General features: G+C 41.0%; 5 protein-coding genes across 6 annotated transcripts; 1 reads left to right on the forward strand and 4 right to left on the reverse strand.

Moving 5' to 3' along the window:
• Nucleotides 1-361: 361 nt before the first annotated feature.
• LOC129742799 (uncharacterized) lies at nt 362-1,046 on the reverse strand. The gene is made up of 3 exons (XM_055734739.1): nt 959-1,046; nt 706-893; nt 362-652 (listed from the first exon to the last, which is right to left on the reverse strand). The coding sequence occupies exons 1-3, from the start codon at nt 966-968 to the stop codon at nt 452-454; spliced, it is 399 nt and encodes a 132-aa protein (XP_055590714.1). The 5' UTR covers nt 969-1,046; the 3' UTR covers nt 362-451.
• Nucleotides 1,047-2,998: 1,952 nt separating this feature from the next.
• On the reverse strand, nt 2,999-5,144 carry LOC129742763 (uncharacterized). The gene is made up of 2 exons (XM_055734704.1): nt 4,220-5,144; nt 2,999-3,148 (listed from the first exon to the last, which is right to left on the reverse strand). Exons 1-2 carry the CDS (start codon nt 4,910-4,912, stop codon nt 2,999-3,001), a joined length of 843 nt encoding a protein of 280 aa, XP_055590679.1. The 5' UTR covers nt 4,913-5,144.
• LOC129748544 (uncharacterized) lies at nt 5,029-6,808 on the forward strand. The gene is made up of 3 exons (XM_055743197.1): nt 5,029-5,433; nt 5,524-5,628; nt 6,597-6,808. The coding sequence occupies exons 1-3, from the start codon at nt 5,296-5,298 to the stop codon at nt 6,690-6,692; spliced, it is 339 nt and encodes a 112-aa protein (XP_055599172.1). The 5' UTR covers nt 5,029-5,295; the 3' UTR covers nt 6,693-6,808.
• LOC129748542 (group XIIB secretory phospholipase A2-like protein) lies at nt 6,795-8,539 on the reverse strand. Of its 2 annotated transcripts, none has more exons than XM_055743195.1 (5): nt 8,332-8,539; nt 8,162-8,238; nt 7,792-8,097; nt 7,286-7,528; nt 6,795-7,224 (listed from the first exon to the last, which is right to left on the reverse strand). In XM_055743195.1, the coding sequence occupies exons 3-5, from the start codon at nt 8,021-8,023 to the stop codon at nt 6,929-6,931; spliced, it is 771 nt and encodes a 256-aa protein (XP_055599170.1). In that variant the 5' UTR covers nt 8,024-8,097; nt 8,162-8,238; nt 8,332-8,539; the 3' UTR covers nt 6,795-6,928. The 2 variants fall into 2 exon arrangements, with proteins under 2 accessions (XP_055599170.1, XP_055599171.1); XM_055743196.1 differs by having other exon boundaries at nt 8,162-8,331; nt 8,397-8,498.
• A 1,321-nt stretch (nt 8,540-9,860) lies between these two features.
• LOC129742764 (uncharacterized) lies at nt 9,861-15,947 on the reverse strand. Its single transcript, XM_055734705.1, has one exon. It carries the CDS (start codon nt 15,945-15,947, stop codon nt 9,861-9,863), a length of 6,087 nt encoding a protein of 2,028 aa, XP_055590680.1.
• Nucleotides 15,948-16,388: the final 441 nt, after the last annotated feature.

Below are 16,388 nucleotides of genomic sequence, written 5' to 3' on the forward strand. Positions count from 1 at the left end.
CAGCTTCCACTTTTTCACAATAAAACCATGAAAATCCGTTTATTTCCATTGTTTAAACGAAGATGGAAATCAAGGTTTTTCAATGGTATGTATGTATTGTTTCAACCATAATCTTTCATGGTTTACCATGAATAATTTATACTTTCATGGATTGGAATAGTTTGCTTAAGTTAATACTTATTTCAAGGAATTTTATTCATGATTAGTTATGCTTTGTAATAAACATGATAAACGTTTATTTAAAAGCACAACCAATCAGGAATATAATTCCTCAAAACAAGAATTAACTTAAGCAAACTGTTTAATTTAAAATAGAAATTCGAAATAATTTTATTTAATTTTAAAATTTTATGAATGCTCTATAATAATACTGTTTTTGCACTTTTCTAACACCAGGTGGAAAAACAAAACTCCTTAAATTGTCAAGAATCTATATATTGCAGCAAATCCGTCATCGTTCCCAATAACTCGCAAATGTCTGAGTTGCCGTCCATTCTCGGTTTTCTGTCGGGGTTTTTTTTCCACCGTGGCTGGAAGCGGCGCATTCTCCGGTGTGCGTGATCCAGGTTTGAAGCAGTACGATACGGCGTGTGGTCATACCCGTTTCCGAGCCAAATTTACCGGAACTAAGTTGCCCGTCTAGGAATGTCCACTGTAAAACAAATTAATAATAAATATAAACAATTATTCTTGAAATGTACTCACCACCAAAGTTTTCGCTGTTCTTTCCGTTGACCAGGAGCTGAGCTGGGTTGAGCTAATACCAGGCAGTTTGGGACAAGGAATTCCATCAATCGTACCTTCCGATGGCATCTTCCCGATCTCACACTTCACCGAAAGCTTTTTCCGCTGCCCCAGGAACGGCGCCCAAAAGGAAGTACTATTTGTTTCACCTTTCAGAAAGAGAGTGAATACATTAATTTCAATAAACCTATAGCTATTCATAAATCGAACTTACCATACAGCATTTTCGCAAAAAATTATTTATCGAAAAATTGTAAGACAAAAATGGCGCGCGCTCGAAAAAAAGGTCTACACGATAAAATATATATGTGTAAAACTATCAAAATTTTACCAATGTTCACTTATGGTTTGGATTTTCATTTCACAATGAAGTACACTGTAACAATAATAATCACAAAAAAAAATATTGTAATACCGTGTTTCTGTTTTTTTCGACAACTATGAAATATTTTATATTCACGATGAATTGTACGGTAACTTTAAAAATTATGGTGGTTTCATAATTAAAAGCGGTTGAAAAATATTTAGATACTACGATGAAATTCATTGTGAAATTGAAAATCATTGTACGTTTATTTTAATACCATGGTCTTTGCTATTCGGGTTATGACGCGAATGAATTCTGAAGATGAACGCCTACTTCAATGAGAGGTTGTTGCTTTTTCATAAGAGATTCTTATGGAAACAGTAAATCACTTTCTAATAAGAAAAATTCAAGATATTTCATGCTGAAAACATTCACTTTATTGTTTGCCAAATTTGTTTAAAATTAAATCATTCATGGTCACCATCAGCAGCGCATCAACAGACGGCTCCATCAAAGTTTTTTTTTAGCCGCATCTTAATCTTCGACCTTTCGTTTTTTGCCGATCAGCTAGCTGAAAAGTAAACAAATAATGTATTTTAGTAAACGTTTTTCACACCAAAAACATCAAATCGAACTTACCATTCCGGAGATAACAATAAAATTTAACATTGAAGGAAAACTATAATTAATAACTATGAACTGGCGATTGCTTCGTACTGTTAGATGATGAAAAAAAAACTGATGCTACACTCAGAAAAATACTATTATGTATGCCATAAGATTCTCTTATGAAGTGGCGCCATAAGAAAAATTAATGAAATTCATAAGATTGTCTTATGACGCGAATGAATTCTGAAGATGAACGCCTACTTCAATGAGAGGTTGTTGCTTTTCATAAGAGATTCTCATGGAAACAGTAAATCACTTTCTAATAAGAAAAATTCTAGATATTTCATGCTGAAAACATTCACTTTATTGTTTGCCAAATTTGTTTAAAATTAAATCCTTCATGGTCACCATCAGCAGCGCATCAACAGACGGCTGCATCAAAGTTTTTTTTTCGCCGCATCTTAATCTTCGACCTTTCATTTTTTGCCGATCAGCTTGCTGAAAAGTAAACAAATAATGTATTTTAGTTTACTAATATCTTAAACGTTCACACCAAAAACATCAAATCGAACTTACCATTCCGGAGGTAACAATAACATTTAACATTGAAGGAAAACTATTATAACTGTGAACTGGCGATTGCTTCGTACTGTTAGATGATGAAAAAAACTGATGCTATGAATGAATGTGTTCATCATTTTTTCACAATGCCGTTTCTTCTATTTTTCATAAGAACATCGTATGAAAATTGAAAGAATTTCATAAGACTCTTATGAAACATTATTTTACACTCTTAAAAGCGGTTCATAAGATGCATCTTATGAAAATTATAATAAGAATTTTTCTGAGTGTATAAATGAATGTGTTCATTATTTTTTCACAATGCCGTTTCTTCTATTTTTCATAAGAACATCGTACGAAAATTTTAAGAATTTCGTAAGACTCTTATGAAACATTATTTTACACTCTAAAAAGCGGTTCATAAGATGCATCTTATGAAAATTATAATAAGAATTTGCCTGAGTGTGTATATACTACACAGCAAGAAAAAATCGTGTAAATTTAGATCGAAAACGATGCACGAAAACGGAACATCGATTTTGATATAAAATTCTACCACGGTGTATTTTTCTCAACAATGTAATTTTTGAGGCGTGTAAATTTAGATCGAAAACAATGCACGAAAACGGATGACATAAACCGTCGTGTAAAAATACACAATGATGTAAATTTCAAAACATATTACCGTTAATATTACAAATCTTTCTTAAATAATCAGATTTTGGGTGTTGTTTATGAATATAAATATGCCACATGTGTCACTTTATTTAACATATATTACCGACACTCCAAACTCAAAAAACACCCACCATCACTGGCAGCTGGAATTGTGGTTGTGTCCGATGATCCCCAGCAGGGCGATGTTTTGCCGATCGGCGTCAGGCAGCATTCTTGAATCCTTCCGGAACAGCATCGTAATCGGAATCCCTTAAACATTAGAAACATTCATCATTGATTCGGCTTTTGATCCATTTATAAAACTGCAATTTCTGCAATCGAAAGAGAATTTGAAGTTGCATTTTTTTTCATTTCGTCTATAACTATAACCTACCATTTTTTAATTCAATTCTGAAAGAATTTGGTTTGGTTTTAATACAAAATTAACTGCGGAAGCGATTTTTTTTCTTTTTGCACAATAAACCACCATCTCGGATAAAAACAGAACAATTTATGCCGCGAAAAAAAGGAAAACAATGGATCTGTCGTGTTTTACATTGTTTTCGATGTAATTTTATATTGAGATATATTTTTTAGATCAGGGCGTGTAAACATACATCATACAAAATTAAGTTTATACCAACGATTCAAAAATAGATAAAAAAGAGTGTAAAATTACATCAGTTTTGAATTACACTGGTCAAAAAGTAGATCACTCGTATTTTAGATTGCGTATACTTTTAGAAATTTTTTGCTGTGTAAAATAATACCGTGTCTGAATAATTTAAATTTACCGTGTAACCCATACCGGCAAATGAAATGACAATAAGTTCATGCACATTTTTTTTTTTTTTTTTTTGTAAATTCTTTATTTGAAACGGCTCATACCTCTAGGCTTTAAGGAGCCAAACTCGTTTTGCATTTTTACAATTGGTATGCTTAGCTTAACACTTGTTTAGAAGACAAAGAAGGATAGAAAGGGAAATATGAAAATAAAAAGAATTACAGCTGAAGATCAATAGCTTTTAGGAAAAGATATATTTCGAACATGTAGTCCAAATCCATCACAGCTAACACATCCCTCACTGGAACGTCAGGTGGTTTTCCTCGGGCCCGAAGGGAATCTATGAAATTCGCTCTGGCGACAAGGTGGTCCTCACACGACCAAACAATATGCTCGATGTCTTGGTATCCTAGGCCGCAATCGCATAAATTGCTGCTAGCAATATTTATACGATAGAGTACCGCATTCAAGGAATAATGATTGGACATGAGACGGGAAAATAAACGAATAAAATCCCGACTCAGGTTCAATCTATCAAACCAGGGTTTAAGGCTTACCTTTGGGATAATCGAGTGAAGCCACCGACCCAACTCATCCTCGTACCATCTGCGCTGCCAGTTGACAAGAGAGTTTCTCCGAGCCAAGAAGTAGAATTCGTTGAATACGATTTCACGCTGGTAAATGTTGCCTTCCATCGCACCCACCTTTGCAAGGGAATCTGCCCTCTCATTGCCTACTATTGAGCAATGTGAGGGGACCCAGACAAAGGTGATGAAAGAGCAACGTCTTGATAATGTAGTCAATATATCTCGTATCTTTTCGAGGAAGTACGGCGTAAACTTTCCTGGTCTTATAGATCGGATCGCTTCAACAGAGCTGAGGCTATCAGTTATAATATAGTAGTGTTCAACTGGTCGTGAGGCGATACTATCCAGAGCGCAATGAATAGCAGCTAACTCTGCGATGTACACAGAACATGGTGACTGGAGACTGTATGAGGCGCTGAAGATTTCGTTGAACACTCCGAATCCTGTTGTTTCCTCTATAAGTGATCCATCGGTAAAGTACATTTTATCAGCATCGACGTGTCTATATTTAGCTTCGAAAATTCTTGGAATCAAAAGTGAACGGTGCGTGTCCGGGATTCCACGGATTTCCTGCTGCATAGACAAATCAAACTGGACAGAAGAATGGTCGTAGTCTGGGCTACAAACACGAGTTGGAGAATACGAAGAAGGGTTTACCTGCATTGACAAAGTTCATGCACATGCCAGAGTTGATTCATTTGATTGTGAGTAGTAAGCTTATTGGATTTTTTACTCTCTAATTTTAAATTCTTATTAGAAATTTCACTGATTCGCGAACCAGTTTCCGATTGGGGTTTTTTTTATACTTTTCCATACCTGTTGGTATTTTAAAACTGAAGAATAAGTTTTTAAATTGTTATATTGATACAACAAGTTCGAAATCCTTTTAACCTGTTTTTACCTGAGAATAAACAACACCTTGAACTGCTCAATCATCGCCAACAGGGCATCTGTATAAGATCGAAAGTTACATATCAACATAAGCATAGGGTTTACACAATCAGTTCGCAGATCTGTCATCAAGTTAGCAGCTCGATTCGCAGTCGATGGGTTCATTCGTCAGTAGAACAACGCCAGCCAACATGAGTGGTCCAGTAGCCGAGTTTGTCAAAAGCGCAATTGCCAAGGATAAAGTGGTGATTTTCTCAAAAACCTACTGTCCTTACTGCACAATGGCCAAGGAGGTAAGCGAACGGGCAGCACAGGGAATGTTTCATACATACTAGGGAATGTTTCATACATACTGATCGCTGCTTTTCTTATCACTATTTCAGCCATTTAAGAAATTAAATCAAGAATACACGGCATACGAGCTGGACAAACGCAACGATGGAGATGAGATACAATCGATTTTGGGCGAAATGACCGGAGCAAGAACAGTGAGTATTAAAAAAAATTCCAGATCACGTTTTCGTAAAGACGAAAAACTGAACTTGGATTAAAAAAAAAGAAGAGAAACAAATTTCTACGCAAAAAATGACACGTTTTAAATATTTGAATCATATTTTTCTGGTTAATGCAAACATGAGTCATCTCACTCCATTTCGCTATAAAACTTCATCTTTTCTTAGAAGTCGTGACCTGACTCAAGATGCAACTTATAAATTTGGTACCTACCTATAGCCTATGGCACCAAACTGAATTGTGATTGTTTATCAACTGTAGCCTGTTAGTTACAATAACTTCTGAGTCAGGTTAATGAAAACAATGGAGAATTAAAAATCAATTGATTGTTAATAACACGTCACACGTAGAGAATGGCGCCTGTTGGACTAGCGACACTTTCCAACTAGCGAAATTGGTTAGTTTGTTTCTTTTCGAGTTCAGTGGGCGATTTAAGTTTTTAAAGCGTGTGACACGAATGTTATTTACGTCATTTACTGTAAATATACCTATACACCTTAAATTACATCTTCTGACATCGTACCTGACATCCGGTGTCGCTCAAGCATGGGTGATATGCGATAAGTTGTTAGTAGATATTTCTGGCTATTGCCATTTAAATTTACTTATTGATAGAAAAAACTCATGAAGAGCGTAGCTACAAAGGTATAAGAGGATAAAATCTACCTTCGAGAAGCACGGTTCGTTTTGCATCACTTACTTAACTCATATTGTTAGGCTTTGATGGCCTCATAATACTATTTAAACATAGGTATTTAAAAAAAAAACTAATCATTCATCTAAGAAAAGAACACTGTTTAAACAAACGTCAAACTTAAATGTAGTTCATTAGTGATAAGCATTTAAGCATCAAATAAAATCTATACATTTGCGCAATGAATTCGCGAATCATATAATTCATACATCAATAATTGCAACATCCTTTTTTTCCTCACCTTTTCAGGTTCCCCGGGTATTCATTAACGGACAATTCGTCGGTGGAGGCACTGACATCAAAAAAATGTATTCCGATGGTCGATTAGAAAAAATGCTAGCTTAGAGAGCGCACCGGAAACAAGAAAGTTCAAATGCTCCTTTTTATTATCACAACATGTCATTGCAACTTTGCTAGGTAACGTTATATGAATAATAAATGCTAAGATTTATTGTTTGAAACACAGCGTTTCTTTTTATTAAAACACCTTTTTTTGTGATAAGTAGATATTTGGTAACTGCTACCAATCACAGATCTATTTACACACCACTAGAGAACTCGGTAGGAAAAATCTAGGTAGTCTACAGATCATTCTTCCAGCCGTACTTGCCCGGTTTATCCTTTTCCTTGTACCCTTTGTCGTAGTATTTATCCGATCGTTCGTACGCTCGGTCGTACGCCTTGTCGGAACGTTCGTAGGCTTTGTCTTTGGGAGCACTTTTGTCCTGATTGGGATTCGTTCCCGGCTGCTGTTGACCAGCACCAGCTGTTGGTTTCTCCGGTACACAGTAGCAGGAACGCGCTTGCGAATCCAGGTACGATTTACAACCCAGTGTAATGGTACCGGTAAAAAGCATTTTGGCGGCTGCTTTACAACCTGAAACAATCGTTGAAAAAGTAACGTATAATACATGAACTAAAAAGTCCAACTAGACTACCTTTCACAACGATGTCTCCGACAACGTTTTTCTCGTACTCGTCGCAGTACTTGTACAGACACCGTTTGAAGTCCAGATCGCACAGCTCTTTGTCGCTGTTGCAGGTGTCGTAACAAATGTCGTGAGCGTTGCAACATGTTTCCATCTCGGCTGCTGGCAAGTATTCGGTGTCAATTTTCAGCCCCAGAGAACCACATCCATCCGACTGGGGTATGTAGAATTTGTTTCGAGACGGTGTTGACCCTGAGAAGAATGTTATCAACATTTATACTGAGGAATTGATAAAGGTAATCGTTATTTTACATACGCTTATCACTGCATCAATGCAGCGATTTATTTTGAGGGCAATAAAACGTTACTATTAATTTATTTTTCAACCTATCATCAAGCTTCCATATTTTCAGCATTTCGTTCAAGATTGGAAATGTCAGAAGTCATAATATTTTATCAAAATTTCATTTAAAAAAAAGTTACCTATCGTAGAAAGAAGTTTCTAACTGGCTTACCTCCAGGACATTTGTAGACACAATTTTCTTCCACCGCAGCATCAAACACCTCGTGGACGACCTTGAATTTCTTGGCCACATGCACTACGTTCTTCAGAACATCCCCGAAAACCGCCTCGGCCGCAATGATTGCATCCCGCAAACTTGATAGCATATTGGAGCCATATCCGGTATAGGCGTAGGTCAAAAACGTCAACGAATAGATCGCCACCTTCATGTACGGAATCTGCATTTTTTGTGGATTGTTGGAAACCGGCCTCAATAAATACAACTTTGAATTCTTCTGGGAAGAAAACTGACGTGGTTCTACCGAAGATATAAAAAAACTACTTAAAGCATCGTGTGTCTCTGACGAAATAAACATTTTTACCTTTATTTGTCACTTTCCTGCAAAAAATAACACCAAATTCACCCAGCTGAATGTTTCATCCCGTTTCGGGAGATCATCTATACGCGTTTATAGAAACCAAAATTATTGCAGATTTGAACTATTTTTAGAAGAATATATGGCACTTCGAGTGTCATCGCACGACGAATTACCTGCAACAACAAATCTCAGAAGTAATAACGTTTGTTTTGTTGTGACGCCGTCTATGCGATACTACAAGCACAGCTATGTATGATTGAGCCCGCTGAATCAATTAAACAACCGTATTCAATGGGACAGAATGCTAATAGGAATTCGTGTTCTTATTGTAAAAAAATGAATACAAAACCTCCGGCCGCTCGCGTTCGTGAACTAGTACACTCTTCATCGGGTCTAACCACTTTCTGATTAATTTGAACCTTTCTTAAAGTATTTCCTGTCCGTTTGGGTTTCGCTCTTTTGTTTTCACAACAATTTTTAAAATTGCAAATAAAATGTCTGAATAAATGAGGCTCTTGCAGAGTGCATTAGCATAATGTAATTAAACAAACAAAATCGTCACCCGGGACGATGCAAATATATGGTTGCTATACTCACCCTTATGCTTACCTCCAACACTGACACTGACTTCTACGGTTTGCAACCCCCTGCTTGAGGTTCAACCCTCGGGCAAAACTGGTGGACTTCTGAATTAATAAACAAACACAATGACAGCAGTTAGGGCAAAACTCGTGGATAACTAGGTTGCCACTGCTAATAAACGAAAGCTGTTGAGCAAACAAAAGTGGACTCGACGAAAAAAGTTAGTTTTTAGATAAAAATTATGAACATTACTAAACTATGTTTAAAGGATATAGCAGAGAGAAAATATAGCAGAGAGAAGATATAGCAGAGAGAAGATATAGCACATTTTTAAAAAGCCGACACATTTCTTAACTTAATTGCAAACTCAATTTTTTTATTTCGAGTTGAATATGCTGACAACTTGAAGATTCTGTAAAGTTTTCAGTGGAAGCAGAATATAAATTGCTGATAACATCAAATAAACACATAAATAAGATTCCAAATTTAGATATCACATTAGAAATTCCAGATTCACGGCGTGTTCGTAAACTGATTTTGTTGTGATAGGGCGGCAAATGAAAAGCGATGCACTGGTACTGATAGCAGACTATATTTATAGTTTTGTAGTGCTTCAATTCTATGGAATAAAAGATGAGTTATTACAAACATGGTTCAAAATGGTTTTATAGGTTAGAACTTACAAATCAGTGACCCTAGCTATTCAGGCCCTAATACAACTCAGTTCAACCTCGTATCGAGAGCAAAGAGTCCTGTGGACAATATTCTGGGTAATTTGCGGCGTTATACAATAAAATTATTAAAAATTACCGATTTGCTACTTTAAGCACTCTGTTCAACAGAGATGTTCAACCCAATATCAGCGCTTCTGCCTGACACTAAAATACAAAAGTTAATAACGAGCCACTCCAAACTACATGTATACCTACATGATTCTACGCTCCTGATTCCAAAAATCAACGATAATAAACAAAACGGAACTTCGAAATTTAGCTTTCAGTACAAATACAAACTTTCTGCTTCTACGCAGTACGCAACTCGATACAAAATGGCTGACAGAAGTGAAAATTTTCCTCGTGCGGTCCCTTTTGGCGGCAACGATGACGTTTAGTTTTCGCTGTTATTTCTCAGCGACTTTTGAACAACCGCGGACTGGCACGGTGGCCAGTTTTCCAACATTCTCCCCCCGATGGAACCTACGGCTGGCCTCGGTTTCATCACTTCCGGAATCCTCGTTCACGCCTTCATCGTTGCTCACTCTGGAGCCACCTACGCAGTCAGGCAACTCTCTGGAACCACCATCTTGAGACGACACTTCAAGGATTGCTAGCTTAGCAATCGGCTTCCGATACACACCATTGCCCGTTCGAACCCAGGCTTGTCGAATCCGCCCATCCGATGCAGCAATAAGTTCCACGATCAACCCTCGCTCCCAGGAATTCCGCTTTCCTTCGTTGACTATGAGTACCACATCTCCGACCGCAATATCTCTCGTTTCATTGAACCACTTGGTACGTTTGGTCAGTGTTGGCAGGTACTCCAAAACCCACCTTCGCCAGAACTGGTCGAGTTTCTTCTGCACCTTAGTCCATGCTCGCTTCAGGAGATCGTGGGTACATTCTTCCGGAATCGTAGGCTGTCGCACACCATTTGAGCTTCCCAAGATCAAATGATTAGGCGTCAATGCCTCTTCGGTTTCTGAGTTCAACGGCATATATGTAAGTGGCCTGCTATTAATTATTAACTCTGCGTCGACCAGAAAAGTGTAAAGGGCTTCATCATCTAACAACTCGTTCTCGCAAGCAGCATACAGGGCCGTCTTCACCGATCGGACCATTCTCTCCCAGGCACCACCCATGTGGGGGGCGCCAGGGGGGATGAAGAACCATGATGTCGTTGTGCTGGTGAAAGTGGTAGCTAACTTATTGTTGATTTGTTCAAACAGCAGTCGTTCGGCTCCTTGAAAATTCGTAGCGTTATCGCTGTAGATCTCTATCGGGAACCCTCTTCGAGCGATGAAACGCCGAACACACATCACACAGGATTCCGTGGACAAGTTGTACGCTATCTCGACATGTACTGCACGGACAGTGAGGCACGTGAAGATCGCTATCCACCGCTTTACTTGGCTACGTCCAACCTTCACATGGATGGGTCCAAAGTAGTCCACTCCAACATAACTGAATGGCCGTTCAAATGGAGACAATCTAGCCGGAGGGAGTGCCGCCATCCTGGGCACCACCGGTTGAGCACGACGAATCTTACATATTCCGCACCTTTTGGAGATCTTTTTCACCAAGGATCGAAGTTTCTGGATGTGATATTTCTGTCGGATTTCGTTGACCGTAGTCTCATCAAATCGGTGCAGAAATTTACGATGATAACTATCAATTATCAGTTCGGTAAGTACGTGTTTACCTGGCAATATGATGGGGTATTTTGTTTCCTTTGAAACACGTTTAGCAGCTACGATCCGACTATCCACACGGAGAATCCCGAACTCATCTAGGACCGGCGAAAGTTGTTCAAGTTTGCTGGTTTTCGGTAAAGCCTTCCATTTCTGTCTTGGGAGTTCGGAGTTTTCTTTGAGTATCTTCAAGTCTTCCGGATACGTATCACGTTGAATCATTCTAATAAGGCAATTTTCTGCGAGAAGCAATTCTTCTTGGGTCAAGTTATCAAAATTGCGAACACTGTTCTTCCTCGAGTTTCGTGAGAATCGATACATGTATGCCGTCACTCGCAGCACCTTGCTCCATCGCGAAAATCTTCCCACATCGATCGGGTCTTCTAAGCGGATTGATTCTGCATGCATGTTGCAATGACGAAGTTCTTCGGTTGGTTCACTTAATGCTTTCCTTGTTGGCCACAGTTCTTCTTCCTGATACAAAAACTCTGGGCCTCGAAACCAGATGCTGGAATCCGAAAAGTAAGGACCCACACCCCACTTAGTTGCTTCGTCTGCTGGGTTCAATTTCGTCGGAACCCATCGCCATTCTTGTCGCTGCGTTGACTCCAAAATTTCTCCCACACGAAAACGAACGAACTGTTGAAACTTCATGGGGTCGGAATTAATCCAACTGAGGGCTGTGTTAGAATCACTCCAGAATAACCGCCTCGTAAAGGAGAAGGAATGCCCATTTACGACGAACTGAGCCTGCCTCGTCCCGATCACGCACGCCATCAACTCCATCCGTGGTATTGTCATGGGCTTCAGAGGAGCCACCTTCGTTTTCGCCGATACTAAAGCCACATTGATTGTACCATCTTCGTTTATTCGTCGGAAATACGTCACACAAGCGTAAGCCACCTCACTCGCGTCCACGAATGTGTGGATCTCAATGGTGCCGGGCGTTTCAAAATTGCCGAAATAATAGCGAGGTATCTTGATGTCGTTGATTCGATCCACAATATCGATCCATTTGAGCCACCGCTGGAAGCTACAATCACTAATCTGCTCGTCCCATCCTACACCAGAGCGCCACAACTCTTGGATCAGAACTTTTCCGTGGACCAGATACGGAGACAGTATGCCCAGCGGATCGAAAAGCGTCATTACGCACCTCAAAACTTCACGCTTCGTTGGTTTTGTGTTCTCTTTAACCAGTTTTTGAATATCCGCGCTCATCGTGGTGGAAAATTGGAGAGTGTCGTTTGTTGTCACCCACATCATACCCAACACTCTCTCAGTATCGTCGTTTTTATCAACACCAAGAACCTTTGTTGTTGTCTCAGCTTGTTCGTTCAGATATGTCAACAATTCCGGACTGTTGGAGCAAAAGTTTCGCAGCTCGAAACCACCTTTCTGGTGGATTTCCTTCACCTTCGCCGAAATTTGCTGTGCCTCTTGAATGGTCGGAAAACTGCTTACAAAGTCGTCAACATAATGCCCATCAACAATCTCAGCGACTGCTCTCGGTGCTTCATCTCGGAATTGGAGAGCATTGGTGTTTTTCACATATTGGGCCGTTGCTGGGGAACTAGCCGACCCGAAAGTGGCCACATCCATTATAAACACTTCCGGCTCATCGGTTGGATTCCTACGCCAGAGGAATCGCTGGGCATCTCGATCCGCCTTGCGGATCCGCACTTGGTGATACATTTCTTTTATATCGGCGCTCACGCCGATCGTGTGCTGCCGGAAACGAAATAGGACTGCCGGTAATGACGTCAGGAGGTCCGGGCCTTTTAACAGCATCGTGTTCAGGGCGACGCCCTTCACAGTGGCGGCAGCGTCCCAAACTAGGCGGTATTTCCCCGGCTTCCTGGGGTTGGTCACAACATTGAGTGGCAGATACCACGTCTTCCGCGGATCCGCTGCTGCCAGCTCGGCTTCGGTGGCGCGATGCGCATAACCCTTTTTCAGGTATTCGTCGATTTGTTGCTCAACATTAGCTTTCAATTGTGGATTTCTTTGGAGCTTCCTTTCGAAACACTCTAACCGTCGGAGTGCCATCGGGCGACTATCGGGAAGTTCAACCATGTCGTGTTTCCACAATAGTCCCGATTCATAGCGACCGTCCACTTGGATTGTGGTGTTTTTCAAAATAGACATCGCACGGGCATCTTCTTCTGACCCCTGATACAAGGTGGGTTTAACTCCTGTTTCTTCGACTGCAAAATACTTTTTGATTGAATCCTCAAGATTCACGTCGCAATTACATTCGCACTGGTGAAAGTTCAACGCGAAAGGCATCGAATTTCGTTGTCCTCCATACACGTTCCAACCCAGCCGAGTTTTAACGATGGTTGGTTCTCCTTTACTTCCTTCTCGAACTTTGAGTGGCACGACCAATCTCAGATGGTCCACGCCAATCAGTATCTCTGGCACTGCATTCTGGTAGCCCACAACCGGAACACCTCGAAAGTGTGGGTATCGTTTCTGCAAGTCGCTGATGGGTAGGCTTTGAACTGGAAGATCCAAAGACTCGATGGTACTCACATTGGACATTCGGAATCTTTTCGGTTTACCCAATGCGGAGATTTCAAAAGACACTCGACGGGAATTTTGTTCTGTTCTTGTTACTTGTGACGTCCACGTGATACAAAGTGGCTTCTTGCGTCCTTGCAAACCAAGCTTGTCAGCCAGATCGGTATTTAGCATACTAACAGACGACCCCTCATCGACAAAGGCGAAAGTGTCGATGGATCGTTCACCTTGATGGACCGTTACAGGTACGATGCGGTAGAACAGTGATGGAGTAGAACCAGCCGTCTGATGATTCATAGCAGCGTTTAGCGTTTCCACGGTCGTCGTAGGTGGCTTTTGGGGTTTCTGATCGGAGTGCAATAACGGGTGATGCCGTTTCTCACAGCCGTTGACATCACAGCGTTTAGTGTTCTTGCATGGTCGACGTCCATGTCCAAAAAGGCACGTAAAACAGAGACCAAAATCCTTCACTCGTTTCCAGCGATCTTCTACGGATAGCGCTTGAAATGTTTTACACTCTCTGGCTCGGTGATTAAGTTTCTTGCAAACAGCACATTCGATTGGTTTCTGCTCCTTAGCAGCGGGTGTATTCAATCGGCCGGGATCGCTCCCCCCGGTTTCGGTATGCACATAAATGCGATTTGGATTCTTTCCTCGGTCGCGCTTCACTGATTTCACCTCCTCAACAATCGACCTTGCACCAGTTACACGGTAAGCGTTCTTGACAATCCGGTTCATAAATTCTCGGAACGTTTGCAAATTTACTTTCGCCAGTGGCTCACGGAATTCAGCCCACTTCATTCTGTAGTCAGGAGGCAATTTTTCAACTAGATCCTTCATCAATTGCGGGTTGGCCAAATGATCAGTCAGTTCAGCAGCAATTATGTGGTCGCAAAGAGTCTGCACCTTCTCCCCAAAATCTATTAGGGTTTCCAAACGATCCGCTCTGGGTGGCGTCGTAGATTTCACATTGTTGATGAAAGTCTCGATCAACAATTCGGGACGCCCAAACCGCATCTCTAACGCGTCGATAACCGCAGGAACCAATGACGGTATGACTAGCTTGCTTCTGACTGCCTCGTAGGCAGGACCTTTCAGACAACGCTGTAAGCGGATCATATTTTCTCCGCAGTTGAAACCACACGCCTCTGTGGTATAATTGTAGTTGGCGATAAACACCGGCCAATCAGCTGGATTGCCGGAAAATATTGGGAGGTCTCGCGAAAGTGCCTGCCTGGCAGCAATCTGCGATGCCGATGGTGTGCTCAAAACAATTGACGAATGTTGAATTCGATTGCCAGACAAGCCTGCCTGTGGCGAGGGTGTCAAATTGCTTGGCATTACATCACGTTCGGGTGCTATGTGTTGCGGCACCGGTGCGTTATATCCGGGTTCCACCTGCGGATGTTTCCGATAACTACATTGGTTCTGCATAGAATATTCCGTGCTGTCAGGAAAGACATTTTCTTCTCGACGCTCATACTGCTCGAATGTACGGGGAGCAATCGGCGGAGCCAGCATTCGGGTGCTTTTTGGCACTGTGCCTGTGTAGGGTGTGCCACTCACTGAAGCGTTATTTTGAATTTGGCACGCCTTCAGGATAACTTTCAAGTTCGCATACAATGGATCCGGCTCCTTCTGGCAGTTTGCCACCTTGCTATTGAGCTCGCGAACAACACTATTTACTTGCTGAATCTGTTCAGCTTCAATCGGCTGGGCGTCGGTACGCCCCTCGTCGACACCACCAACAGCTCCTTCGAGCCTTTCCGAAACGTTGCTTGTTCTGCTGGACACCCAGTCCTCCGTTCGTTGCCGTCTACGGTGATATTCTTGGCGGCTTCCTTCGCTGTCAATGTCATCATCGACCGCGGCAGCTTCCAGCAGACGATATTTTTCGTCTAAACACTTTTGATCTAGCTCAATTTCGAACTGCTTCTGTTCCACTTCGAACTGCTTCCGTTTCAAATCCTTCTCTTCCTCGAGTCGTTGCAATTTAAGTTCGAGGAGGGCCTTACGCACCGTCGAAGTGGATCTGATCGAGTTTGCTCGACTTGGAACCGGCAAACATCTGGGGCATGTCCAATCACGGTCCTTAATTGACTTGGTTACTCCCGCGCAACACTGATGCCACCAGGAATCACACAAGTCGCAGGCAACCATATCGTCAAAGCTGTCTGGTTTGCTGCAAGCCACGCAGCTGGAGTTTTGATCGACAATAGTGGTGTCGTTGTCAGCTTCCGGACCAGGTCCGGTCTTGGATTGAAATTCTCGTTCCATCTTTGTTGGCGAACCTCGAACGTAAAGTACTTCGACGATTCCCAGTTGATCGACGAATTTCGACTTCAATTTGATTTAATTGAAGAATGTTGTGATAGGGCGGCAAATGAAAAGCGATGCACTGGTACTGATAGCAGACTATATTTATAGTTTTGTAGTGCTTCAATTCTATGGAATAAAAGATGAGTTATTACAAACATGGTTCAAAATGGTTTTATAGGTTAGAACTTACAAATCAGTGACCCTAGCTATTCAGGCCCTAATACAACTCAGTTCAACCTCGTATCGAGAGCAAAGAGTCCTGTGGACAATATTCTGGGTAATTTGCGGCGTTATACAATAAAATTATTAAAAATTACCGATTTGCTACTTTAAGCACTCTGTTCAACAGAGATGTTCAACCCAATATCAGCGCTTCTGCCTGACACTAAAATACAAAAG

This window comes from Uranotaenia lowii, chromosome 2 (assembly GCF_029784155.1).
Source record: "Uranotaenia lowii strain MFRU-FL chromosome 2, ASM2978415v1, whole genome shotgun sequence".
Classification (NCBI taxonomy): domain Eukaryota; kingdom Metazoa; phylum Arthropoda; class Insecta; order Diptera; family Culicidae; genus Uranotaenia; species Uranotaenia lowii.